Source organism: Emys orbicularis, chromosome 18 (genome assembly GCF_028017835.1).
Source record: "Emys orbicularis isolate rEmyOrb1 chromosome 18, rEmyOrb1.hap1, whole genome shotgun sequence".
In the NCBI taxonomy this organism is placed as follows: domain Eukaryota; kingdom Metazoa; phylum Chordata; order Testudines; family Emydidae; genus Emys; species Emys orbicularis.
In genome coordinates, this window is record NC_088700.1 from 20,697,537 (window position 1) to 20,725,160 (window position 27,624).

Sequence of the window (27,624 nt, forward strand, 5' to 3'; positions counted from 1 at the left end):
TCAGTCAGAATACCTGAGACTAACTGATGCAAATATATATATATAAATGCATGTATGTATATTGTTTGCTTTTCACATTGTCTCCTGCATTCCTGCAGATAAGTTAAAAAAATTGCCATACATCTACAAAATTGTATACCACTTTGAGCTAAATCAGCAGCAAGTTCTGTACTCAATTTGCCACCATTCATTCATTTTAGCCACAGCTCAATAAAATTCAGATGCTGTACTATAGATGTTTTTGTAACATAACTTCTCTCTTCAAACATAATGCTGCACAGCTCATTGATTTGGAATGAGATCAAAGTGTCAGCAATATTACTGACATCCCCATTTTTACTGGGACAATAGTACAGGTCTCTGTCCACCCCACATACCATATGGAGATATTACAGGCTCATACCATGGAATGAGCTGGAGTCAAACTTTTCAGTACATCCTTCTCTCCAGAGACAATCCTGTGCTATAAGACAACTTGCTGCTGTCCTGAAATGTAACCAAAATCTACAAAGAATGGCATGAGTGAGTCACTGGTTGCTCAGAGACCTATTAACATCAGGGTTCACACTGCAATTGCTTCCCCAACCTTGATGTCTGCATCAAATCCAGGCAAAGCAGTATAATGTGCTCAGGTTGTCCATCCCCGAGCTAAAGCACAGAGTTAGATTTAAGACTGACAGATTTCTCTAAATCAGAGATGTTTTTCCAATTTTTTTAAAAACCAAGAAAGGGTAAATAGAGCAATTCTCTGCTATCCCAGTTCAAACCCTGCACAGTAAAGTGACTCAAAGTAACAGCCCGCTGCCGAAGGTTCACATAGTACTTCTATGCTGGTGCCCAGATAGGAAGGGGATGAGCTTCTGTGTTAAATACATATTTGTCAAGGTTGATTAGGTCTACGTCATCCGAAAACAGCAGAAACATATACTTGAGTGTTTCCCCAAGAAAGAAGCTTTCCATCTTATCTCTTGGCTCTGGGTTACTGGGGTTCTGGACGTTGTTAATGGAAGTGTAACCACCTGAAGGAACCTGTGCAAAAGACAATTAACAATTTTATATATTTCTATAAGCCAAAAAGAACTTCTGTGTTATCTACAAACTCCCAATTTTGATTAAAAAAAAGATGAAAATAAACATTAGAAAAGCAGGCAAAGCTTTCAAAATAATATTTTGCAACTTACATAAAGAATTTCAATTCTGAAGCATTACAAAACACTTTACAAGCTGATACACAAACTACATACAGTAAAATGAAGCCACATCACTGTGAAATGTTGCATGTTTAACAGCAGAAAGAAATGCTACAAGACACGTGAAGAGGACAATGTCCCATCAAAACTGCAGAAGAAATTTGAGGCAATTACTGTAATTACCAGGTTGAAATTGGTCAGGACAACAGGCTTAATACCTCTACTCTTGAGAAATGGTCATGAAAGATCCCATGGCCCGAAGCAGTCTGGACCATAATTGTATAGCTCATCCAAAAGCTACTTCTAGAAACACAGTGCTCCTCTACGGTTATGCTGGGGCACTGGCTCAACACAAACACAAAGGCCTGGTCTACACTGGGGCGGGGGAGAAATCGATCTAAGTTACACAACTTCAGCTATGTGAGTAACGTAGCTGAAGTCGACGTACTTAGATCGACTTTCCGTGGTGTCTTCACTGCGGTGAGTCGACTCTTGCCGCTCCTCCATCAACTCCGCCTGCCCTCGCCGAGCTGGAGTTCAGGAGTCCACGGGAGAGCGCTTGGGATCAATTTATAGCGTCTAGACTAGACACAATAAATTGATCCCCGCTGGATCGACCGCTGCCCGCCGATCCGGCTGGTAGTGAAGACATACCCAAAGGGAAGAATGCCCCTACTGAGGCATTAACACGACCTCCTGCAGCACTCTCTTTTTTCCTTTGAAACCTTCCACCCAACTATTGTACCATCCCAGCAGCCAGATCTTGCTTAGTTTGTGAGATCTGACACGATCACAGCAGAAACTGGATGGTTTCAAGGAAGGATCAGTGAAACTTTGCTGGACTAAAATTCATTTCTCAAATTATCTTTGTTAAAAGGTAAATTTTATGGGAGTGACATCCCATTTATGAAACACATTCTTTCATCAACATCACAACTCAGTTATACAATCTAATCATTTAACACAGCAGTTCTAAACTGGGGGGATCTGTATTCCCCATGGGGGCTGTGGGGCCCACAGCTGAAGCCCTGAATCCCAATACCCGCTGTGGGGCTGAAGCCCCGAGCACAGGGGCAGAGTTGGGGGAACAAAAGAGGCTCTTCCCCCCCCCCAGCCCAAACTGTAGTGCCTTATCCAGAGTGGGGCAGTCCTGGGGACAGCTCCACCCACTTCCTCTCCCCCAACTCCCGTGAAGCCCCGACCTGTGGCCAGGTCAGAGGCTGGAGCCAGGCACAGTGGGGCAGCTGCTGCTCTGGCTGGTGCCATAGAGAGGGCAGCCACAGCGTTCCTCCATCTCCTCCTGCTGGTGCCTGGGGTTGCAGCTGCTCCTCAGCTCCCAGCCCCCTTTGACGGCTCATGCAGACAGTAAGAGCCACCTCAGCAGGGGGACCCAGCTCTGGGGCCAGCAGAGCCCTCGGGGAGCAGCAACCGCGGAGGAAGGCCCTCCCCACACACAGCCCCTAGCTACCCCTCTCCCTGCACCCCTTGTCTGCACACAGTCCCTCGCTACCCTTCTCCCTGCACCCTGAGCAGTTTTCATACTTTTAGAGCTGAACCCCCTGCCCCCTTTGAGTTATAATTTGTGGTTGTGCCCCATGCCGCACCCCTCCTCCCCCCATAACCCAGACAGGCTGGGTGGCCTGCTGAGGTGAGTAAGGGGGTGGAGGGAGCACTCCCTTCTTGGGCCCTGCTGTGTGGCGCTGGCCCAAGCCCCACTGCCGCTTCCCCCCCCCCCCCCCCCCCCCCCAAAAAAAAAATAGAAGTCAAACTATGCGTGGAGGCCAGAGCCCCACCTTCCCCACACCCCACTGGGCCCTGGAGTTTTTATAGCATGTTGGGGGGGAGGTCTCAGAAAGAAAAAAGTTGAGAACCCCTGATTTAACAGACAATGGATACATATTCACAGGTATCTATTAAAGTATCTTGGCAGTTAAAGCAATTGATGCTTTGAAGTCAGTGAGTTACCATGAAGGTTTTTGTATTGGTATTTTGCACTAGAAAATCCTAGCCCCTTAGAAACTATATCTGAAATTGCTAAAAGTAATGCTGAGACTCACTTGAAAACAAACAAAACAAAACTTGTTTGGATATAGGTCAGCATTTTTGTCCTGCTGACAATCCATCCCGGCAATTGAGAAAGTCTGCCCTCATCATAATTCTCTTAATATATAGCTTTTATCAATATGATGAAAAGTCTTTTTCCTTAATGTGCTAAGTACTAAATGCATAAGCCTAAGTACATAGGCTTCAAGGCACAGTACATACTGTAATACTCTGTCAAGCTCTTAATGCTTTGTTTTACCTATTAGATATTTTTATGATTCTTGGAAGATGAGCAATTTCAGCTTTACTTTGAAAGTCCCTATACGCAGAAGACTTTGCCTAGATACACTCCTGAGATCATTACTGCTCAGCATGCTGGCCTTACCCGTGTATACTTATTGAAGTTCTGCAAGATCTCCCAGCCCCAGTCTTGGTATTTCTTATCCCCCGTGAATCTGTACAGGTAGAACAGGCTTTCCACAGTTTCAGGTCGCAGCAGGTTGTGCCTATCTGCAGGCTGCAAAAAAGTGAAGATCATAATTCAGTCAGGGAGCAGGATACATTAGCAGAGAGCAATTTGACTGTACCCTGTAGCTTCTTTGGTACCTACTACAAAATGGGAGAATAACCGGGTAGGTAGTAATATTGCTGAAAAGGATCCAGGAGTTATAGTGGATCACAAATTGACTATCAGTCAGCAGTGTAATGCAGTTGCAAAAAAGGAGTGTCTTATATAAGAGAGAGGAGGTAACTGTCCCACTCTACTCAGCATTGGTGAGGCTTCAGCTAGAGTACTGTGTCCAGTTCTCAGCGCCACACTTTAGGAAAGATGTGGGTAAACTGAAGAGAGAGTGAGTGTGTCCAGAGTAGAGCAACAAAAACAATAAAAGGTTTAAAAAAATGTGACCTATGAGGAAAGGTTAAAAAAAACTGGGCATGTTTAGTCTTGAGAAAAGATGACTGAGGCAGGACCTAATGGCTGTCTTCAAATATGTTAAGGGCTGTCATAAAGAGAACTGTGATCAATTGTTCTCCATGTTCACTCAAGGTAGGATAAGAAATAATGGGCTTAATCTGCAGCAAGGGATATTTAGGTTAGATATTAGGAGAAACTTTTTAACTATAAGGGTAGTTAAGCTCTGGAATAGGTTTCCAAGGGAGGTTGTGGAATCCCCATCATGGGAGGTTTTAAAGAACAGGTGGGACAAACACCTGTCAGGGATGGTCTAGTTTCACTTGGCCCAGCCTCAGCGCAGGGGGCTGGACTTGACTTCTCAAGGTCCCATCCAACCCTACATGTTCAATTCTCCTCCACCACTCACACATGCCTCAAATACTTATATGCAAGTCAGCTTGTGAAAGTTAAGAGATCATTCAAAAGTGTCAAGCCTAGGGAGTGTTTGCCCGAGGAGAGACAGAGAGGAAGTTTACCCATCAAAACAAAGAGCATCCATCCCCAGGTGTAGAGATTCTATTGAGATTTTCATAGAAACAATGTGATATGTGCACAGAGCTATCCAAAGCAAGAGATACACAGATGTCAATTTGTAGTGATACTTGTAGGGCTGTTTACCTTGATCTCCACATCCTTGCGGTCCTTTTGTGCATGGAGATTGAAGTGTACAATCTCTGGGCTCAGGCCTGTCTCTACCTGAACATACATCTGGTAACAAGTTTCTATGAGGGCTTTGGCCAGCTCCATGTGATCAGCAGTCAGCCCATTGTGAGCTCCAAGAGCCAGTGTCCCAGGTAAGAAGCAAACTAGATGATCCTGCAAGACAAAAGCACCATCCACTGTGAGAAGTATTAAAACAAATAAGACTTTGACTTACCCTGTAGCAGTACAATAAGGATATAGAGCGCTTAAAGACCACAATTATTTGTTAAGCAGAAATGTAACATGACATGAGGCTGGCGCCATTACTAAAGGAGACTCACTGTCAACTTGAAGTCACAAGATTTTGTAACTACTATTGATACTTATAACACCTTAAATTACTAAAACCAAAAGAAGCTAGTGGAAAAAAATTCTCATCTTGTTCAGTTTACCACCCTGGTGCATTTCGTAACACTTTGTGTAAAGTCAGTTTCTTTGTTACCTTGTACTGCGATTAGCAAGGGAGAAACTGAATGACCTTTAAAATCAATCAAGAGGGGAACCAAAAAAAACCTTACAAAATTAGTTTTAAAAGAATTCAGGAGATAGCATTTCAAGAGGGTTCTATCAGAAAGTGTCAATTTGAAAAAAACCCCTCAATTTGATAGTGTCTCTAATATTTATATAGCACCCTAACTTTTCATGGTGCATTTTAAACATTTTAAATGGTCCAGACAGGTTAAAAGCTAAACTGCTCAAACACAAAAAGTAGACAAAAGAAAATGATAGAGAAGAGAAGGATGAGGGTTAAGATAAAAACTATGAACAGAAAGCAAATTTCATGAGCTCTGATATTTTGAAGCAGAGACTGAAGTAAAACAAAAGGCAAAATAGAAATTAGCCATAGAAACCAAGGGTAACAGGTTTTGGGGAAGTATTTGAAGTTTAAATACAGATTATTCTGATAAATATAGATTAATATGAATATAACAGAGCAAGGGGTAAAGTTGAACATCCTTCCTACCACTAGAACTTTTAATTTTTTTGTTATTATCCATTTGAGTGTCAGAAACACCTGATACTTTAAGTCAGGCATCCTGACTATTCCTCTGTATATCAGGCTCATCTCCTTGGTACAGCCAACATTCCACAGAACAACACTGGATTTTATTCCTGCACAGAGGCAGCCGCAGGAGCAAAAGGGTTACAAGAATCTTCCCTTCATGAATTGTACACACTACAGCTTTATTATTCAGTTATTTATTCAAGGAACAGAAGTATAGGTATTACCGCAAGGATTGTGCAACACTCTCAAACAACTGAGTTACATGTGATTATCATTCTGAGAATACTGTGAAATGTTACATGAATAATTCAACAGTCAACAAAGTCCGTACACAAACAAGTTGGGAACCTATGTCATATACAATTCTCAGTACTCACCTCCACTGAAATTCAGTTTACAGTAAGATTAACAGTCCTTTCCAGTAAGACTAATGCCCTACTGATATTGTGAACAACAGGATTACATATTAAATTTGGAGTTTTGTTCATTTCTACCATTCCAAAATCCTAAAGGGGTTATCAGACACCCACTGCCACCACCTGCCAATCTCACAGTGCTCATAGAGAACCTCTGTACAAAGCTCTCAAGATCCCCGTCCAATTCAACAGGCAGTGGTCAATACTGATGGTAATATCAGTGTAGAGAGACTGAAGTAACAGCATTAACATCTTTTCAACTAGTCAGGTTTGGTGAGGTTCCAGCCGTACCCTTCAAGCAGAGATGATAAATGAAATGCTGTAAAAGTCTCTGCCCTGCAGGGACTGAATTAAATGTACTCATACATACAGTGTTAAGGGGGCAGATTTACACATACATTAGTAATGCACTGCTCACTTACAACTATTTGTCACTTTCATTTATATACTGTCTTACACAGAAAGCACTCCAAGTACTTTTCAAAAGGAGTGTTAATTCATAGATTTTAAAGCCAGAAGGGTTCATTATGATAATCTAATCTGACTTCTGGTACAATACAGGCACAGAATTTCACTCAGTAATTCCTGCATCAAGTATTTGCCACCTAAAAGGCAGGAAACGAGATGGAGTAATTTGCCCAAGGTCACACAGTAGGTTTGTGGCAGAGCCAATACCAGAACTTCCAAATCACCTGATTTCCACACTCATGCCTTAACTACTAATTAGATCATTTACTTCCTTGTATTTTTGCATTGTAGAAAAAGTGAATAATACACAAAATAGGCACTATCTCAGAGTTTCAAATGCTGAAATGATGTAACAAATGATTGCACTGAATGTGTTTTCTACTGCAGAAGCACAAGTGGAAACTCACAGGGAGATTCAGATCAGCAAATAAAGGGCCTCTGTCCACAGCAGGGACTGTTACCTGTAACCTAGCTACTCAATACTGTCACTAGTGACCTGAACCCAGCATTCTTTTAAACTAAGACAGCACCTGCCCAGAGAACAAACAGAAAGACAAACAAAACCACCACCCTTCACAGGCTATCATAGTGTTATCCAGTGGTTCCCAAACTTTAACAACCCATGAACCCCTTTCACTAAAATGTCAAGTCTCGCGAACCCCCTCCTAAAAATGAATATGTCTAGGGATTTTCTCCCTTACCTGAGCATAAATTATAAAAGCAGTGTTCTTGGAAATATAATTTTTTTAATTACATGCTTATTACACACTGTTTATTATTTATTATTTATCATTACAGTGTTAATTTTATTACATTATGAAAACGGCAAAACTCTTCCAACATCTCACTTTCGCAGCTTGTATCGCTTTGATTAAGCCTGTTGTAAGACAAGGCTCCTATGTTTAATCAAGGAGTATCAGATGTGATACAGCATGAAGGTATTTAAGAAGCCAGCTCAAATACAGAGTTCCTCCTACACAAGCATTCGGGTCTTGAGCCATCCAGGCAAACAAACAAAAAACTTAAACTTGTTCTTCATAATAATTTTAAAAACAACACTAGCAGCCTATTTAATTTTAAAAACAGCAGAAAATATCCACCTCCCTTTCCATTTCTTATAAGGAGTCTTGAAGTTTAAATCTCCTCAGTGTGATGGATATGCTTGCTTTGATCTGCATAGTTCTTGGAAGTCCCCGGGACTCCGGGCTGCTGGTCCTGTGCTGCCCGAAGTCCCGAGGGACAGCTCTGTCCGCCATTAGGGTATTTTTTCCCCCAAGAACCCCCTGTAACATTTTGCAAACCCCAGTTTGGGAACCACTGGTGTAATCCAAATGCACAAGGCAACTGCAGATTGCAAGGGTCCCTGCCAGTTTTCATTTTTTAGATCTTCCAGCAGCCACTATCAAAACCTTTGCTTCACACACACACATAGAATACACATTTGATCAAATAGCTATTATAACTACTGCACTCAAGATCTCTCCCCTACAAAACTGCAGACAGCTCAGGGGGAATGCAACAGTATTCATAAGAGCCACTGAAAAAAATCAGGTACAGTGCTTACCATCTTGGCACTGAAATGGCCGTGAGCAAGTTCACCTACAAAAGTAAGCTTCTTGGGTTGTGATGTCCGAAGTAAATGCTTTTTCACCCCTTCTATAGCTCTCATGTAATCTTCCAACAGTCTGTGAATTAAAACCATTCCCAGTTGGCCCAAATATACACATTTTAAAGTAGATTTATCCAACCATACTTTAGATACAGTACATGCATCTCAAAGGCCACACTTTTTGTAGAGTAGAAACTTGCAATTTGATTTCAATGGCACTACTTAAGATATTTAGTCAAATATAAAGCATTAAGAAAAATCCAAGTAATCATGCTTATACAAAATGCATCTAGCATGTATCTCCAATATATCTAATAATCTTTAGCTTCTTTCAAGGGTGTATAGGAGAAAAACACATTTCTGAGAATAGCATGATAATTAAAACAATTTTTAAAAGTAAAGATGTGCTCTGTGAATTTTAATGCTTGTGAAAGGTGCTGGATTCAGAACCAATCGAGACTGAAGTTCTGCATCTACACAACAGGTACAGCACTGGCAGAAGTCATGCAAGTTTTCCCTAAAGATATTCCTCAACCCTTATCTGCAGGACACCCTCTACAGGCAAGGTGTCCCTAGCCTTTGTTTGCCAGAAGCTGGGAATGGGCGACAGGGGATGGATCACTTGATAATTACCTGTTCTGTTCATTCTCTCTGGGGCACCAGGCATTGGCCACTGTCGGAAGGCAGGATACTGGGCTAGATGGACCTTTGGTCTGATCCAGTATAGCCGTTCTTATGTAAGGTTAATATTCAAGGGTGGGTGCGAGAGAGAGAGTGCCTTTCTTTCCCACAATAACACCTCCCTAGTCCCACAAACCCTTTCAAACCCCTCTCATCCCAAAACAAGGTGCTTCCCAGTTATTCAGGCCAGACAAGAGAAACACACTGGAATCCAAGGCACCGGATTCAAATTTAAGTCCTGTATCTGGACTAGAAAGGGGATAATCACGAATGTGGTACCTGCCCTCCAGCAGGTTCCTCACTAATCCCTCTCTAACAGAGCCTGCAAAATGCCTTGCCACTTTCAGAGAGAATAAAAGTGATGTGTCCTACAGAGCAACATCATTTTATTTACACAACAGAACCTGCTGCAAACAATTTAAATCCCTCCCACATCTGTAACAATCACAACCCTCAACACCCTGTGTAGGGGGGAAGCAGAGTTGCAAGTTGAAGTCTGATCCCCACATTGTTATGCAGTTACCAATACGTCTGCTGACCCAGCTTGTTTGTTGCTGGGTTTTTTTTTAAAAACTACTCACAAATACGCTCATATCAGAGTCTGCATAATATACTCTTCCTTCTAACCCGCCAACTAGGGTAGCAAGTCTTATAGCTTACATCATTCTTAAACTGACACAGGAAGTGGGGAGAACTTACTCATTTTCTTTCTTCCCACCCTGGATCCATTGCTTGAGCAAATATTCATAGTAGCTGTCAGCTCTGGCTCCCAGAGTGTAGACACCCAGGTGAGTGAACTGCCCACTGTTGGTGTTTATGAACATGGGCACCAGCCCATCATTCTTCCCTGAGAGAGAGTGTACATGCTTCATCACCGCATCTACTGCTTTCTACAGAAAAAAAACACATTGGAAAAAAAATACACCTTGAATGAGACAATGCAACTACACAGCTCAATGTTACTTAAATGGCCTGGAGCAGTCAACAGTTGTGGGATTTTTTCCCTTTTCCAATACAGTTGCTGCTTATGGCTTCAGAGAAACTACAGCAAATCTGAGGTGGGAATAGTTAGAGATTTTTTATCAGCTTTCCTTTTCAAGAATACAACTCTCTCAAGCTAGAATCAGCGATGGTGGTGAGTCCAGGTCCCTCAGTCGTTTAGAAGTCAGATTCAAACACCGACTGACAGAACATTAGGTTAACTCTAACGTCAGGTTAAGTGGCCTGCAACACCTTCAACAGTGTCTGTTCTGGAGGAGATCAGTGAAGCTCAGAAATATTTCTCAATAATACTATAGCTCAACTCAAGTTGGTAATGATGCCAACTTTTTTTTTTTACTGAGATTTTCATGACACGAGTATAGCTAAGGACCACTGCACATACATAATGTACAGCTATAGTTCCTGCAAATAACTGTATAAATAAGGCCCTACTTGAATTGTTGGATGATCTTCAAATAATTGCAGAGGAGTTGCGGACAAGACATGGAAAAAAAATTGCAGAAAAGTAATAATGGACCTTCATTAACAGCAGTGATTTGGAAAAGCCAGAATGTGTTTAAGAAAAATGTGCAGGAATGATATAAACACTCAAGTATTATGTTATGCCTGCTAATTTTTTTGATAACCAGACATTTTGCTGCAACTATCTTACATTCATTTAAAATAAAATAAAATGAAAATGTGACTGGTACAATATAAAATTCAAAAGACTAAGTCTTAACACAGTCTTAACACAGCTGCTGTAGAAATCAAGTCCAGTCACTTTACCCTTTTACAGGCATTGAATGTTAGTGCAGTACTAATTGCATACTCAAAATGTATGTGAAATTGTGGATTGTGCAAGTAAGCTAATTAAAAAAATCAAAATTGCAGTGAAAATAAAAAATAAATAAATATAAATTCTCCTAGAACTGGAAGGGACCTTGAAAGGTCATCGAGTCCAGCCCCCTGCCTTCACTAGCAGGACCAAGTACTGATTTTGCCCCAGGTCTCTAAGTGGCCCCCTCAAGGATTGAACTCACAACCCTGGGTTTAGCAGGCCAATGCTCAAACCACTGAGCTATCCCTCCCCCCTAAAAAAGCCTACTTTTGGGGGAATCCACAATATTGAGAATGAAGTAGGGCCTTATGTATAAATTGATTTGGGGCACTATACAAAAATCACCTCTAAAACAAAAAGAATACACCTCCCACTGCCTTTGACATTGTTAGTACTTTGGCTTATTTTCTCCCAGATACAACCTTCACACCATGCCCATAACTGGAATTTGAGTCAGCTGATAAGCACCCTGCAGCTTACGAAGGGAGTTTAGTTGCTTTCAACACTAGCATTAATGTAGGGATATCTAAGCACCTCCTACAGAATTTAAATACTAAGAGAACAGCTCTATATAGTTTATCTATAGCCTGGTGTTTCAAAAAGCCAGTTATAGGTAATCTAGTCTCAGACAACACAAAAGATACCACAAGCATATCAAAAACAAAGATTTTTCTTGTAAGTTCCTTCTGATGAAAGGAGCAAATTATTCACCTCTACTATGAGCTTTGTGGTATTTACTTTAAAAAAAATAACTGGAAAAGTAATGGACTCTTCCCCCCCGCCCCGCCAGCTGCTTCCCTTTGGATATGTCATTTAACTCTCTTTAGCTGTGAGATTATAAGAACCAGGAATTCACCAGTAAACTGAAAGGTGGAGTGACTACTCAGAAATAGTGATGTGTATGGCGTGATTAGGCATAAAATTGCTCCAGATAAGATGTTTTAGAGATGGTGTTTGTTAGGAGGTGGATCAGCAACGCAATGGCATTTACTTTCATCAACCAATGAAATCTGCTCCAGCTGCCACAGTGAGAAATATTTTTGATCTCTGTTAGAAGAATGGAAGGAGAAAAGAGTACAGGCAATCTAAGTGAGCCTCACCAATAATGGGGTGGAGGCTGAGAGGTAGTGGTGGAGAGAGGAAGAGAAGATGACAACTGGTTCTCCCATACCTGGAATTTCTCATCTCCAGTGAGACGAGAGAGCTCCCTAAACTCCAGTTGAATACTGGTCACCTCTGCCACGGTGCTGTCAGACGTCCAACGAGGTGGGTGGGCAGTGCCTCGGCCAATGTTTACATCTGAGTATGGTATCCTGGATGGTGTGTTGAATGCTGGCATAAGCCTGCTCCCAATGTCTTTCTAAAGAGAACCCAAAAGCATGGAACAAAAATTCTTTATTATTTCTCTCAGCAATCAAACAAAAAACAGGAAAAAGAACTGCAGCTTAGTTTTAGCCCATCTACGAGGAACAAAGGCAAATATTAAGAAGAATCACTACTTCACAGTAATTGGCATATAGCTTCTACCTAGTTCCCGTTGTTGTACACTACAGTTCATTCTGCACATCACATGTAACACGTTTTCAATCTGAGATTATGGATAATCCTTAATGCAAGCACAGGGCCTTTGTCCCGGCACTGGGGAGGGGAAGGAGAATACCACTGTATTTCCCAAGACAGGGAACCTGCGTGTAACCACTCCATTCATTGACTAGGACTTTCTTCCCATAAAAAAAAATTAACTGGGTAAAAATATAATAAAGATCCTTAAATGTATCATCTTAGTCTTTACATTAGGAATTAAGGGAAATTCTAATTAAAATGGAACCCTAAGGTAATTAGAGCTCTGATGACACCAGGAAGGCAAAGATGAGGAATCAGAGTAGCAGCCGTGTTAGTCTGTATCCGCAAAAATAACAGGAGTACTTGTGGCACCTTAGAGACTAACAAATTTGTTAGTCTCTAAGGTGCCACAAGTACTCCTGTTATTTTTAAAGATGAGGAAAACATTCAAGAAGCCTCTAGGGCAGTAATGGTGGAATACAGAGGAAAAGCGTGGCAGAGTTTACTTTCTGATGAACCTTTCTGCCACTTTACCCAACACGAGACACACATTCTACCTGGGACTATGAGACTCAATCACTTACAGCTTTTTCCAGGAAGAGGCTATCTCCAGATAAGTGGTAGGCGCTCAGCAAACCCCCCAGAATACGAATGGTGCTCTCAAAGAGGTTCACATCCACATTCTTATCAAGCAGTAAGTCAGTTGCCACCCATTTCTTTGCTTCTTCAAACTCTGCAAGGCACAAAAGGGAACAACTTTTGGAGGAAACACACTGTAGTTATAACAGCACACTCAAATGACCAGATTAAGAGTTAGTATGCCATACTGCCTTGATTCTTATTCAGTCTATCAAAAGGAACCTGTATTTTTAAGGGGCAAGCTGAAGAGATTACAAATACACTGAAGAACACAAACCTGGCATCAGTTTAATTCCTATGCAATACAACAATGTGGGGATATGCAAGGAGACAAGTACTTGGCAGAGAAATTACATGTTTAGCAGGTCTTGTAAAAGCACGTTCCTTCTTTATTAAAATAATGCAAACAGGAATTATCCTGGTATCCCAATAACCCACCTCTCTCAATATAAGCCTGCAGTCTATTACCACCTATTTTACTGGCCATGACAATCAGTCACACTTTCACCATAAGACTTTTTTTTAAGGCTACTTAAATCAAAGCTACTGCCTGTCAGCTTCCCAACATACTATCTATGTATATATATGGCCTTGCATTACTTCACCATAATTAATGACTATCCTCACAACAGCCTTATGAAGTAGGAAATATTATTCCCCATTTTTCAGATTAGGTGCTGAGATAAGGAGGGATTAAGTAACGTGCCCAAGGTCAAACAGGAAGTTTGTGGCAGAGCTGGGAATTGAACAGACGTCTGTTGAGTCCCATGCTAATGTTTTAACCACAAGATCTCTAAGTATTCAGGACACCAGGCATCTAGGACTACCAGGAACTTGTACTGGGGAAAACAAAGTTGCTTCTTTAAAATGTTGCCAATTATCTATTTGGACACAGAATGCAAAGGTTAGAAACTAATGCCCTTCCACTGAGACTTCTGGATGTTAAACTATCACTAGGATAGCTCACCAAGATCTACCTACCACAGATCCGTCTCCCTTGTGAGAAAATCACTGTTTACAAATACATTCTTTTACACAGGCCTTAAGTAAGGATGACAAAATAGGTTTCTACATTCCACTTCAGTAAATTGTGCTGTCAGACTTATCACTGTCTAGCAATAGAGAAATCCAGAATTTTCTTACAGAAGCAGTTTTTATATTCACAGACTCATGAGAGAAAGATTTTCACACTCTAACACAACTTTCATTTATAGAGCTTTTTTTATCCTGAAGAATCCCAAAGAGCTTTACAGACTATGAAGCAATCACTTAAAGGAGAACTGCGATAGAATATAAAAGTTTCCAATCAGATGTCCATTTTAAACATGTCTAAATCACTAATAATTTATTTTAAAAGCACTCTGCAGTTCATATTTAAATATTTTATAAGAACGCAGTCACACTGTCAACCTGATGAAACATCAAGAGAGCTCAGACATGCAGTGAGAGAGACAAGAGATTTTCCACAGTGGGTTTTGTGTTTGATTTTAAATTGTACGCATTAAATCAAACAAGTAAAGAAAATATAGAACTGTGGAAGACTCCTGCAGTCTCTTATTCCGTTAGCGGCAGATCTGATCTTCCAGTCTTGATACATGTCAAACTGTGTTTGTTGTGGAATTATTATAAAGGTGGCTGTCTCCACAGATGCCACAGCTGTTCAAAGCACATCAATGGAGACATTTTCAGGTATTTGTAAATACTGCTTTGTAGTTTCCTTGTTTAACTTACATGTCCCGATTAAGTGATTTTTTTTTTTTCTGTAGTCATGTAAGGCAGTAGCTTAAAAACAAAAAAAATGAAACTGAGGTTTTAAAACCCAGTACCAAAACACAGCCACTTCTGCAGTGAATTAGGATACCTGCCATACAGTGAACAGAGAGTATACAACAGTTTGGGACAGGAAGTGATGAGTACTGTATCCTATTAAATTTAGGAGGGAATTTTGCTAGACAATACATAATTAAGCAAGTAAAAATGTGGCTTGCTTACCAGTGTTAAAGTGTGGTTAAAGTCAGAAAAGTGAATAAAAATAGCACTGCCTTAATCCAGTGGTTTTCAAACTTTTTTTCCGGTGACCCAGTTGAAGAAAATTGTTGATGCCCATGACCTAATGGAGCTGGGGATGAGGGGTTTGGGGTGTGAGAGGGGCTCAGGGCTGGGAATGAGGGGTTCAGGGTGTGGGAGGGGGCTCTGGGCTGTGGCAGGAGTGTGGGAAGGGGTCAGGGCTGGGCTGGGGGTGTAGGCTCTGGGGTGGGGCCAGGGATGAGGGGTTTGGGGTACAGGAAGGGGCTCCAAGTTTGGGGGGCTCAGGGCTTGGGCAGGAGATTGGGGCACAGGGTTACCTCAGGCGGTTCCCGGTCAGCGGGGCAGCACAGGTGCTAAGGCAGGCTTCCTGCCTATCCTGGCACCGCGGACTGCGCTGCGCCCTGGAAGCGGACAGCAACAGGTCCGGCTCCTAGGCGGAGATGCGCAAGCGGCTCGTGCGGCTCTTGCCCACAGGCACCGACCCCTCCCTCCCCAGCTCCCATTGGGAGTGCGGAACCGGTGCTTGGGGCGGGGGCAGCGCGCAGAGCCCCGTGGCCCCACCGCCTAGGAGCTGGACCTGCTGCTGGCTGCTTCCGGGGCACAGTGCGGTGTCAGAACAGGTAGGGACTAGCCTGCCTTAGCTGGGCAGCACAGCTGATGGGACTTTTAATTGCCTGGTTGGTGGTGCTGACCAGAGACGCCAGGACCCAGTACTGGGTTGCGACCCACGGTTTGAAAACCACTGCCTTAATCAACAGATCTGTGTGGATTCTGTGTCTTATATACTTATAATAAAAGCAAAAGTTATTAGCTTTATTTCTTTAAGCATTGCAGATCCAACAGAACACTGAATTATTTTCTGGTTTATATACAGAATTGTTGACTAAGTTCCATATGTAGAATATCTTTATTAACAGTGATTATACACAAGCTAAAAGATCCCAGACTGACTTTGCAAGACTGGGACTTAGAAAGGCCCCTCCAGTATCTTACAAAAACAACAAGGAGTCTGTGGCACCTTAAAGACTAACAGATTTATTTGGGCATAAGCTTTCGTGGGTAAAAACCTCACTTCTTCAGATGCATAGAGTGAAAGTTACAGATCAGACCTATGCATCTGAAGAAGTGAGGTTTTTACCCACGAAAGCTTATGCCCAAATAAATCTGTTGGTCTTTAAGGTGCCACCAGACTCCTTGTTGTTTTTGTAGATACAGACTAACACGGCTACCCCCTGATACTTGACCTCCAGTATCTTAGCAACCATAGCACCATCATGGGGCACTGGTTGTTTTAGTACGGAAACAACCACAGGCAGACCTAATAATCCAGTCCCAATTTATAGCAGGAATGCCAATTCATCAATAGATATAGCCAGCAAAGTTATTCCACAAATGCTTTTACATATCGGATGCAGTTGGAAGGAACACCTTAAAAACAAAGAAGTGTCCCCCTTAACAGCAAATTTTTGGATTTTCCCCATGGACAAAATGAAATTTGCTCAGCCAAAGTGTAATCAATTGCCCATGTTAAGGAGCTCTGAACATATTAGTTCAATAGATACTGAGAATCCCCAAAAGCTACTGGAATAAAATATTTTGCCTCTCAGCCACCAAGCATAAAATGATCAGTTGGCCTTAATGGCAACTGTTGGAACCAGAAAAGTATCGAGGTGGGAGAAACATAGGAAAAGGAAAGAAAATTACCTTCTTTTAAGCCCAAAATCCACATGGTATCCAATGCATCAATTAACGTAAGACCGAGTCCAAACCACTCGCTGTAGGATTTGGACAAAGGCTTCAGTTCATCATGTCCCCAGGCAAACTCTTTATAACCTTTCCATGCATGGCGGAATGCTTCTATCACAGCCATCTGACGTTCATTTATGGGCACTGTGAATGGAAAGCAACTTTGTTGAAGAATGCTGAAGCTCAGAGTTATGCAGCCACATGAGACTCTTCTCCACAAACTCTACCCAAAATCAAGAGCCCTCATCTCTGCAACTAAAGATTACATTACACTGGCTTCAGTTACCTGAAGTTATTCCTTTGTAATAGGGTCTTTCCAACCCGCAGTAAGCGGTCAATATTTTTAACCAATGATTTAGTGAGTCAGCAATGGAAATCTCATTAACACAGAACTCCAAAAATAATATTTAGAGAAATACACACAAAAAACTATGTTAATGTTAAAAGAACATTATTAAGGTTGCCAAGTCAAGCATTTTTAACTTAAGATATCCCAGAATTAAGGTTGCCTGTACAAACTTAATTCAGTCCCCTTGTGAGTATGCATTATGATACAGTTTTAATTACATGATCATATATTTTTACCACAGGATCCCTATCTCATTCCTCTACTGCCCAATTTCAAGTCCCTGCTCCAGACCATGGGGGTGCTAGAGCTTTTCAAAGAAAAGACCATCAGAATTTATCAGCAAAACAACTTATTTTCCCTAGCCTTGATCTCGAAAACAGCTGAACAGTTTTGGTTGAAATTTTCCAAAAACAATTCAGCCTGAGGCAGACACCCAGCATGAAAAATTTCAGCCCAAGTGGTTAAAGTCTGACAAAAAGTTATGAGCAACTGAAGAACGGGTCTTATTATGGGAGTGTCTGGCAACCTTCATAATAGGTGTTGCTATCAGTCCCACCTATATTAAGGGCACTTAGACATCAGGATGCCAATGCACTGCATGCTATTACAGGTAAAGTCCAGGTTTTGCAATAAACAAGAACTCCCTCCGACTAGCTCATCAGAGAGCAGATTCCCAGATTCTTTGCTGCACTGGGAGAGCAATTGAAGAGACAGCTGCTGCAGCTGTCTATTCCTGGTAATCCTCAAAAGCAGTGGGTGATGAATTAAATGGAGGAAGTCACTTCCTTCCCCCCCCCGACCAGTCTCCAAGAGACCAGCAAACCACTGTTGAGAAAGAAAGTTGTCCTTTTCAAGCCATCTCTCTAAACAGCTATTTTTCCCAACAGGAGGGCACGTCTCCTTTTGGGAGGTGGAGCAGACAGAAAAATCAGGCCATGCTGCCTATTTTCAGTGACACCCTTATTTCTCAATTTCAGGGAGGGAGAAAAAGGCAAGAGGCCAATTTAAATAAGGGGAGGAAGGTTGTGCAGGAAGGCATGCACATACTGAGAAACGAGGAAAAAACGGTAGCAAGATATATTTAAATGGGAGGGACCATGTGCTTCACCAAGCAAGGGGAATGTACATTTTGCAGAGCAGGGAAGGTGGTTGAGGGCAGGTGCCTATAGTGCTCCCCAACACAACGATGTCATCTCCTGGCAAGGCAAAGGAGAAGCCAATAACCAGGAGCCTCTCAAAAACATTCCCTAGTGTAGGGCCATCCTGTTTCCACTGCTGTCCACTTACACAGGAGGCACTGCTGCTGCAGAAATAAAGACAGCACTTTCATTAAGGATAAGTAAGTATAGTTTAAATATACTCAATTTAATAAATCACTCTGGGGCTTATGGTTTATTGTGGTTTGTTTTTGAATCTTCCATTTCGTTACCAATGTTTGCACGCAGTATCCAGGACAAGGTTAGGGTACAGATGCATGCAGCCAATATATATCAGAAGCAAAAACACACACTTCGTTTGGGCGTGGCAAGCAGGCAGGGGTGAGCTGCACTGTGGCAGCAACTATAGCATGCAGTCTATCGATACATGATCTGGCAATTACAGCAATGTATGCTGTGCCATGGTAACAACTAGTACATCTGATGCAATATTCGTGCATCAGTATTTTCATATTCTCAGTTCTCAGTATTATTTGTGAATCACCAGAAACCTTGAAAAAACATGCACCTGCAGGTTGTCACAGCAGATCAAGTATGCTGCAGGACTTAGATGTTCTAGATGAACAATGCATAATCTCTTTTCATTCAGTTCTTCCCCTTTCCCACAGGAAGCAACTCTATCTTAGCTAAAAATAGCAGATTTAATTAAAGGGATGGCATAACTTTGACTGTGAATGTGAACAGGGAGATATAAACATCTAAATCTCATGGTCAATAATGAGAAAGGTGCTGGTCTCTAGCCTATTACCTGGCTCTTTCTGATCTTCCACTTCCACAGATGATGTTTTTTCTGGTTCCTTTATTTTACTGGAAGGAGGTTCAGTGCTTTGGTCAGGTTCTATCACTGCTCCTCTCCAACTGCAAGTACAAGGTATTTCAATAATGTTTAACTCGATTAAAATAGAGACAAGAGTTAAAATGAATTATCCTTATCTCTACTGTCAAACATTGTTCATTTCATATTTTCACAACAGCCTGATAAAGAGGGAACTAAATATCAAAGGGGTAGCCATGTTAGTCTGTAGCCACAAGAACAACGAGGAGTCCGGTGACACCTTAAAGACTAACAGATTTATTTGGGCATAAGCTTTCGTGGGTAAAAAAAACCCAACCCACTTCTTCAGATGCATGGAGTGAAAATTACAGATGCAGGCATAAATATACTGGCACATGAAGAGAAGGGAGATAACATTGGTTCTCCACTTGTAAGGTAACAAGGCCAATTCAGTCAGGGTGGATGTGGTCTACTTGACAGCTCCTCATCAATTATTGGGAGTGGACCACATCCCACCCTGACTGAATTGGCCTTGTTAACATTGGTTCTCCTCTTGTAAGGTATCTCCCTTCTCTTCATGTGTCAGTATATTTATGCCTGCATCTGTAATTTTCACTCCATGCATCTGAAGAAGTGGGTTGGTTTTTTTTAACCCACGAAAGCTTATGCCCAAATAAATCTGTTAGTATTTAAGGTGCCACCAGACTCCTCGTTGTTTTTTAAGAGAACTAAATGACATTTTGATCATGGCACAAGATAGGAAAAGATCACTTATTGGCTCATTAATCTTTATTTGAAGTCAGTGATTTCTTCCAGGCAAATGGTAATGAATCTTTTATTGAATTGAATTAAGAAACATGAGGGCTTTTAGGATTCCATGAAACCATTGCTGCTGTAATGGAATTTCTTAAAGGAATCAGAAATATACAAACTCAAAATGTGTGAAAGAGCACTGCATTTGAAATATTACAGGTGTTGTCTTCCAGGTTTGAAATTATTGCATGAATCACTCGCACTTGATTAAAATAGTATCATGCAAATGAGAATTAAGAATTCAACTGTGAACACAGGATAGCAGCAATGTAAAATGCTTGTTTTGTTACATGCTTTTCTCACCAAAGTGGCATCATAAGTCAGTTTGGAAAAGAATTATATAGACAGACTTCTGAAGGTAAAACCTTATAAATAGTACCAAAGTCAAGAAAAGGTTCAGGTTGAGGGTTAACAGTTTTGACAACGTCCTTTTATATATCTGTACATTAACTCAATTTCAATATGAACTTTAGCTACCCACAGAGAAGCATGGTTTATAGAACTCACAAAGCTTGTATGTTAAAAAAAGATAGACCTTATAGATCCAGTTACTACTACTGCATTAATATTGACATTGTTACTAGCATACTACAGACCTACACTGAAGTCGTTTTCCTAGATTTACCATCATTGCTGCCAATAGTACCGCTCCAGTCAGTGGTAGCAATGCTGGGAGCGCTTGGGTAGATAAGATTCTACAATCGCTGTGAGAGGGTTTCGATGATATGATGGCTAGAACACTACTGCAGACAAGGTGCCACTGCTACTACCAACTGAGCTGCACCAGTGGCAGCAAGGGTGAGAAAAATTTTAGGAAATTATATCTAGTGTAAACATACCATAGGTATCTGTGGTCAACTTTTACTATTCTTTCTATATTGAACAATGAAGTCAAATGCTATTGCGTATTCCCAAATTAAGTGAACACCATGACTAATACACCAGAAAGTTGTAACGCTTTCACAATATTGGTTAATATGGTTAAAGCAGTACAAGCTCCTTAGCATGGATGCAGTTATATCAGTATAAAGGTGCTTTATACCAGTATAGCTATTCCCATATGGGTAGGGGAATAAGCTATTCCAAATATAAGGCACCTTTATATTTGTATAAGTTAATCCATACTACAGGTTAGTATGCATAATTACACTGATTAAAAAAACCCAAAAACCTACACACACACCCCGACAGACAGTTATGCCGATACAATTTGCAAATGTACATCAGGACTAAGAGAATGATGATTGTGCTATTGTATTAACATCTAACACAGAACAAATTGATAGAGTGAAATAATCCTACAGACAAATTCTTCAGGGAAAGGGCTGTGTCTACCTGTGCATTGGTACAGTGCTTAGTCTAATGGGGCCTCAAACCCTGAGTGGCGCCTTTGGGCACCAAAAACTCAGCTAACCAAGCAAATCAACCTAGCAAAAATCAACACTCTGCTGTTATGCAAGGCCAAAGAAGCATAGAAGTAAAATAACATTCTAGGCAGACAATGAAAAGCCCTCACAAATTTGTACATTCATCTTTTTCCCCCAATAGATTCTGAGAGAATAAAAACAAAACTAGAAGACTGCTCCAGCAAATTGTAAATTCTTGGAAATATTTCTACCTACCTAATAATGGACTTTTCTGTTTTCTCTTCTTTATCAGCCTGGCCAGGTTCTTCCTCAGTCTTGCCAGCAACATCTTGGGCCTTTACCCTTGCATCTCTCCGTGGCGGTCTGATCTGCAGATTAGGAGGACCACGTCGGACATGAGGAGGCTTTGAATGTTTCTAAGAAAGAAAGGCAAAAGTAAACCAAGATGCATATGATCTACTGCATGGGTGGCCAATACCCAGTCCAAAAGCATCCCAGAGTTGTACAATGCAACCTGAAAATACCCTCATTTTTAATACAGAGATGTAGTGCAGGGGACTACAGGTCACAGCATGCAACCTTTCATCTCAACCAGACAGGCCGAGGAGGAGGGAAATCATGTTTGAATTTTTTATCTCTGGTAAAATTGTACGTAGCTCCTTGGGTAACAGTTACCAGTGAGGATATTAGGCTACCTGTATCATTACCAGGTATATCTATAACACACAGCACTGTCAAAAATGTGAAACTGTCATAAATATATATATAACAAGGTGCAACAGTTGACACTAGTTATAACAAAGAGATGCGTTACTAAGGGCTTACGCAATGCAGAAGTGATCCAATACCAGGAATTATTTTTCATAGTAGATGTACATTATACAAATTAGAAGAAAGCACCACATGAGAGATCATTTTCATTTAAAACAAAGAATCCTAAATTCCCTGAACTAATTGTGTGAACAGGAGAGTGTGTGTAGAGAGACACACACACACACACACACACACACACACACACACACTTTAAACAGAGTTCCTTTTTCCTATTACTCTCCCAATGAATTTCTTGGAAACCAGACAGTTTGTATGATCCGTTAGAAGTGTATCCATAAAATAAGTAACTTTCACACACCTTCAGAGTATCTCAGAGTTAGAGAGCTACTAGATTTATTATTATTTCCACCTATTCTGGGAAGCTGTTGCAGTTTACCAGAGATGCCGACTATCCCCTGCCTCATATTCAACTGTACACACTCTAGTCAGCCACAGAGCCTGGGCTGCTCACGTTTCCAGGACTGAGGTTTGGAGTACTCCATAGCAGGTTAGAGCACATATTGCTGAATGGGAGGCAGGCAATGGTGGTATGCCTGGGCCTAGACCAAGCACAAGCAGATTCATCAAGATAGTAAGATGGAGCCTAGAATACCAGGTCACAAAAGCCTGAAGTATCAGCAGTGACAAGCACACCAGTGGTTTAGGAAACATACTGAACACAAGTTCACTATTAAACAAAGCCCATATGATATCTACTGAGAATTCCAGAAATAACTTACCCCCACCTCCCAAATGCTTTCATTATATATTAGTGCTCCTATTAGACAGCTGACTAGCTCCTTCAGACTGAGCTAAGAAGAGAGTTCTCAGAAATCAGAGCTATTCTCTCCTCTTTAAGTCTATGGATACAAACAAAAGCCAGAAAGTAGACAATGTTTTCACCCCTCACTGGAACCAAAGCCTTTCTTGAGAGTTGAGTTCTCTACCCATAGGAAATTAATTCTTATAACAGGCCTTCATTTCTTTTTCCATTACGACTATTGGAATTAAATGCTATTTGCAGCTTTCACAAACCCTATTAGGTAGGGTTAAGACGAACATTTTTCCTTGCAATACCTGAGGTGAAAGCTCCGGGTAGTTGGCATCTGCTTTCTGCGGTGCTGGTAAAACAGCTGGATTTGCTGGTTTCAATCCAGGGATCTCTAGTTCTGTCTTCTGATCTTCTGATGATTTGTTCGTTAGACCTATATGTATAAAATACATTCAGTACACATCAAACTACCTTGCATAAGGAATTAACAGTTTCGATGCTAGCTGGAAAAATAACTCTCCCCACACCAAATGTAGACAAGCCCTATGGTAGTCACCTCTATTTTATATGCAAGTGATACCTTTGCCAAAAAAAAAAAAAAAAATGCTACAGAAGCCAACAGATCTTACATGTCTAACTGAAAGAGTTAAATTACAAGCCTCCATAATAATAGATTGGGGTTTTTTTTGTTGATTTAAAAAAAAAATAAAACAAACAAACAAAAACTTTTCAATGCTGTAAGAAGACAGTGTTGAAGGTAAACTTGGTCCTGTTTCCCAAAAGTGCTTAAAGAGTTCAAGCCTTCTGCATAATCACAATGGAGAGAGAATTGTTTATCTTACCGTCTAAGTCTTTAGGTTTGGGCTGTTATTTTATTTATTTTTTAAACTAAGTACTAAGGATGTTTGCAGCCTCTAAACTCATTATTAGCCAAAACAAAATGTCACTTCAGATATTCAGGATAAAGAACCAAAATGAACCAACTGTTATTCAAATTTTTTTAAAAGGGATGGATAGGGTAATTTCTACCTGAACATTTGCAATAAAACGTATGTCACATTAACTAAACTTCTGAATAAAATATTTTTTTCTGGCAGATGTTGAGCACACCTTGTAAAAATGTAATTACAAAAACTAAGAACAAGCAATCTTAACCATTTATGACATTTATTAGGGCAACCTTGAACTGTATGAAAGACGTACTTTTCCACTGTTCCCCCATGTTTGTGTATGAAATGACTCCACAGACTGCCAAGAAGGCAAACAGGAAGAGAATTACACTCCGCTGTAGTCGAGAAAGCTGCTTCCATTTCTTTAAGAAAATAAATAAGAGGAAGACTCTTTAGCATGACAAGTAGAAAGCCAGCCCATTGCTGTCAAACAAACGAACACATGGAAGTTCTTTCAGAGTAAAAAATATGAAATTGATTATGTGTAGGTTTTACACTGTTTCCTATTTTGAAAATAGATCAGTTACTTTGTCATGATATGGAAAATAGCAACACAGCATGCTAGCATATGGTAGGCTAGGTTTGAGAACAAGATCAGGGCCACTCACTGCCGGAGTCTGTGGAGACTCGAGAAATTGCACTGTGATAAATCTCCCAGACAGATCATCAGCTACAGTACACGGATTTTTACAGCAACCTTTCACTGGCTGATCTATGCATCTGCCCAGATTTGGTTCTGGAAAAGAGCCAAGAGGCTCCTCCCTTCTGGCCAACATGGTATACACAAGGGACATACAAAGCAGAAGCAAAATAGGTGTGGGGAGGAGGGAGAATGAAAAAATGACATTAGTGCATCAAAAGAGGAAGCTTAAAAATAAAATAAGCATCTCAAGCTGGATAGGAAAAGCAAGACACCCCACCTCGGACAATCACTCTTTGTGAAACTGTTATGTAAACGAGAGACTGCCACCAAAAAAAGACAACCACCCACATTCAGCTTTGGGAAAGTGCAGTAAACCAACAGCATAATTAACAAGAAAATAAAACACAAGAGACTGTTCACAATTAAGTACAATCCTACGAAATCAGAAGCCAGAATACAGTAAAAACCAGCCTTCTATTACAGATGTTCAGTAAACTGCATTTAGTGATAACATTTTGGGTCTTGGTATGTATGGTGCGGGGCACTAAAATATACATTTCACTGGGGGGGGGGGGTTAAACCAGAGTAACAGCTTGCTGCTAACTTTTCGCACTGGGAAACCCTTCCCTCACTGGGCAAAGCAGCATTTGGGCACATCCCTCAGTTTTCCAGAAGCTCTTCTGCCCCACGGTACTTCCACAAACCTTGCACTCCACTCCTACCAGGATTGAGATACCAACTGCATCCACACTGTTGCAAGCAACCACAGGCCACAAACATTTCAGTGAAGACTGACATGTCAACACATTTCACTCTGCCAACCAGCATAGACATACGTTTCCTGTTATTCCCTAAACTGATCATTGTACAGCAGAGGTCCCAAACTGTGGGGCACGCTGCCCTAGGGGGGCACAGAAGAACATTCGGGGGGTGCAGCTAGGGCCCAGGCCTGCCCCCACAGGGGGGCAGAGAGGGAGAGCTATCCAGCTCTGCTCCTGGCTCTACACCCGGGGCCCCGGCTGCCGGCTCCAGCCCCCTTTACTCCTGCTTGCGTTCCCTGCTCCCGGCTACAGGGGGGAGGGGCGAGCGCGGACAGGGTAAGGGGGGTTGAGGTAAAAAGTTTGGGGACCACTGCTGTACACTGATCTTGTACATCCCTCCCCAACACAAAGGGTGAGACGTTTATATTGCTCAATCTCCTATGTCACCTTTTATCACAACCACCTCCTGGGCTACTCGTATCCTTATCCCCAACTTGGTTCCCCAGGGCAAGTACAAGTGCAGCAGCTCACCAGGGTGGGAAGGGAATGAAAGTTCCTAATGCTTTCACCTCACTTCTCTCCTGTCTCAAGAGGAAGACGAAAAGGTGTAGCCCCAGACCCTCCCCACGAGCATGTTCACCAGCATCCTACCTCTTTTCCTTGAGATGGGTAGGATAAAAGGAGGGGGGGGGCGTCCAGTGCCCCTCTAGGCATATCCTACCTCTTTTCTTTAGACTGGGAGAAGAGAGCTGCTGCCCTGTCACCCACCTTCCCTAGGCAGGGGTGCCTTATGCCCTCTTCCTCACCATCTAGGGTGCCCTTTGAGTGGGGGGAATGGGCACTCCCTCACCGATACTGCCACTGCCTGTCCTCCGCACCCCTGCTTAAGTGTCGGAGATACCCCGACCCTCCTCCACATCAAGTGGGGGAGCACCGCTCCCGCTCCAATGGGGGTTCTGCCACCCCCCACACATACCTTTCAAACAGTGGGGGGATTTTCCCTCTTCCCTTGACTGCAGGGGAAACCCCCCTAACCTGGGATTCCACCCCTCCTCCCCCCAACCTGGGATTCCACCCCTCCTCCAACAGGGCCCCCCCTCTCCAGCGCGGGCCGGGGCTACTAGGTTCCCCTCAACCTCCAGCAGGGAGCAGGGTCTCCCCGCACCCAGCGGAGGGGCAGGACCCCTCACCCTCCATGAGACCCCCTCCAGCAGGGAGGGGGCGGGGCGGCCACGTCACCCGGGCCCCTCCCCTTCCAGCAGGAAGCTGGCCCCCCACCCGGGCCCCTCCCCCTGCAGCGGGGGCGGGGCCCCTTCCCTCACCCTCCAGCAGGAGCGCCTCCTCCAGGCCTTGCTGTTGTTGTAGCCGCCTGCCCCCGCCGCCTCCGCGGGGCTCAGCGTCACCGAGATGAAGTCCCGTCGCGGCGGCGGCGGCGACGCCGAGTACATAACGGCGGTTTCAGGACGCAGAGCCCGGCGCGCGCACCGCTCCCAACCGCCAGCCTCCGTCCGCCCCAACCGCCATTATCCTGCTCCGCAGCCTCCGAGCCGCGCCAGACGAGCCCGCTTCCGGGTGCCTCTCTAGCCTCACGCCCTAGCGGGACTCTATGGCGCCCATAGCAACAGCCTCCCCGTTGCATGCCTTAGCAACGCCGGGCCTTGGCTACTGGGTGGCCATGGGGGCACCAGAGCTGCCCTTCCCCCCATCATCCCTCATTGCGCCCCTGCAAGGGGGAGCAAACCTCATTGTGAAACATCCCCCCCCCCAAGACCTCCACCTAGGGTTATCACCTTTGAAATGCAAAAAAACAAACAAACCTGGCATCCTCCCCCACAAAGCAAGCCTACCATAAGCCCAACCACAAGGCGACTCCGCAACCCCCCTTCAACAGCCACTGATAGTATCCAGAGAGATAACGCATATAGATAAGAGATCGGTAATGTTGCACACCTCCTCACTCTCGCACGACTCAAGCCCTCTCTCACCCGCGCACCGTGCGCTTGCGTGTTGGTGGCACACGGCTGCTGGATTGCCCACAGTTTTGATCTCTTATCGCTTAAACTGCGGAGGTGGGAACACTGCAGCTGGCCACAGAAACTTTGAACACTAGATATCCCAGTGTATTGTGATAATAATGCAAATCTTTAGACAAACTTAAAAAAAAACCCAGCAGATTAAATTATTTTTCTCGCAAAGCCATAAAAAAAAAAAAAAAGGCCAGGCCAGTCAAATACCGGCCAGGTGGTACCCTACATCCACCATCCAGGCAGGGCACTTAGTGCAGAATTTGATCACC

At 42.5% G+C, this 27,624-nt stretch overlaps 1 protein-coding gene across 1 annotated transcript; it reads right to left on the reverse strand.

The window, feature by feature from the left end:
• Positions 1 to 821: 821 nt before the first annotated feature.
• On the reverse strand, positions 822 to 26,776 carry MAN1B1 (mannosidase alpha class 1B member 1). Its single transcript, XM_065418824.1, has 13 exons — positions 26,651 to 26,776; positions 24,178 to 24,286; positions 23,280 to 23,407; positions 21,645 to 21,805; positions 19,183 to 19,292; positions 16,827 to 17,012; positions 13,040 to 13,188; positions 12,064 to 12,252; positions 9,770 to 9,960; positions 8,345 to 8,465; positions 4,807 to 5,004; positions 3,619 to 3,750; positions 822 to 1,029 (listed from the first exon to the last, which is right to left on the reverse strand). The coding sequence occupies exons 1-13, from the start codon at positions 26,774 to 26,776 to the stop codon at positions 826 to 828; spliced, it is 2,004 nt and encodes a 667-aa protein (XP_065274896.1). The 3' UTR covers positions 822 to 825.
• Positions 26,777 to 27,624: the final 848 nt, after the last annotated feature.

Excerpts from the sequence above, each read along its gene's own strand:
- MAN1B1 (XM_065418824.1), bottom strand. The coding sequence starts at position 26,776 with ATGTACTCGGCGTCGCCGCCGCCGCCGCGACGGGACTTCATCTCGGTG. Across the intron at positions 24,287-26,650 it reads GGAGGCGCTCCTGCTGGAGG|AAATGGAAGCAGCTTTCTCG; the intron begins GTGAGGGAAGGG and ends ATTTTCTTAAAG. Across the intron at positions 13,189-16,826 it reads GATTTTGGGCTTAAAAGAAG|AGTTTGAAGAAGCAAAGAAA; the intron begins GTAATTTTCTTT and ends TGTGCCTTGCAG.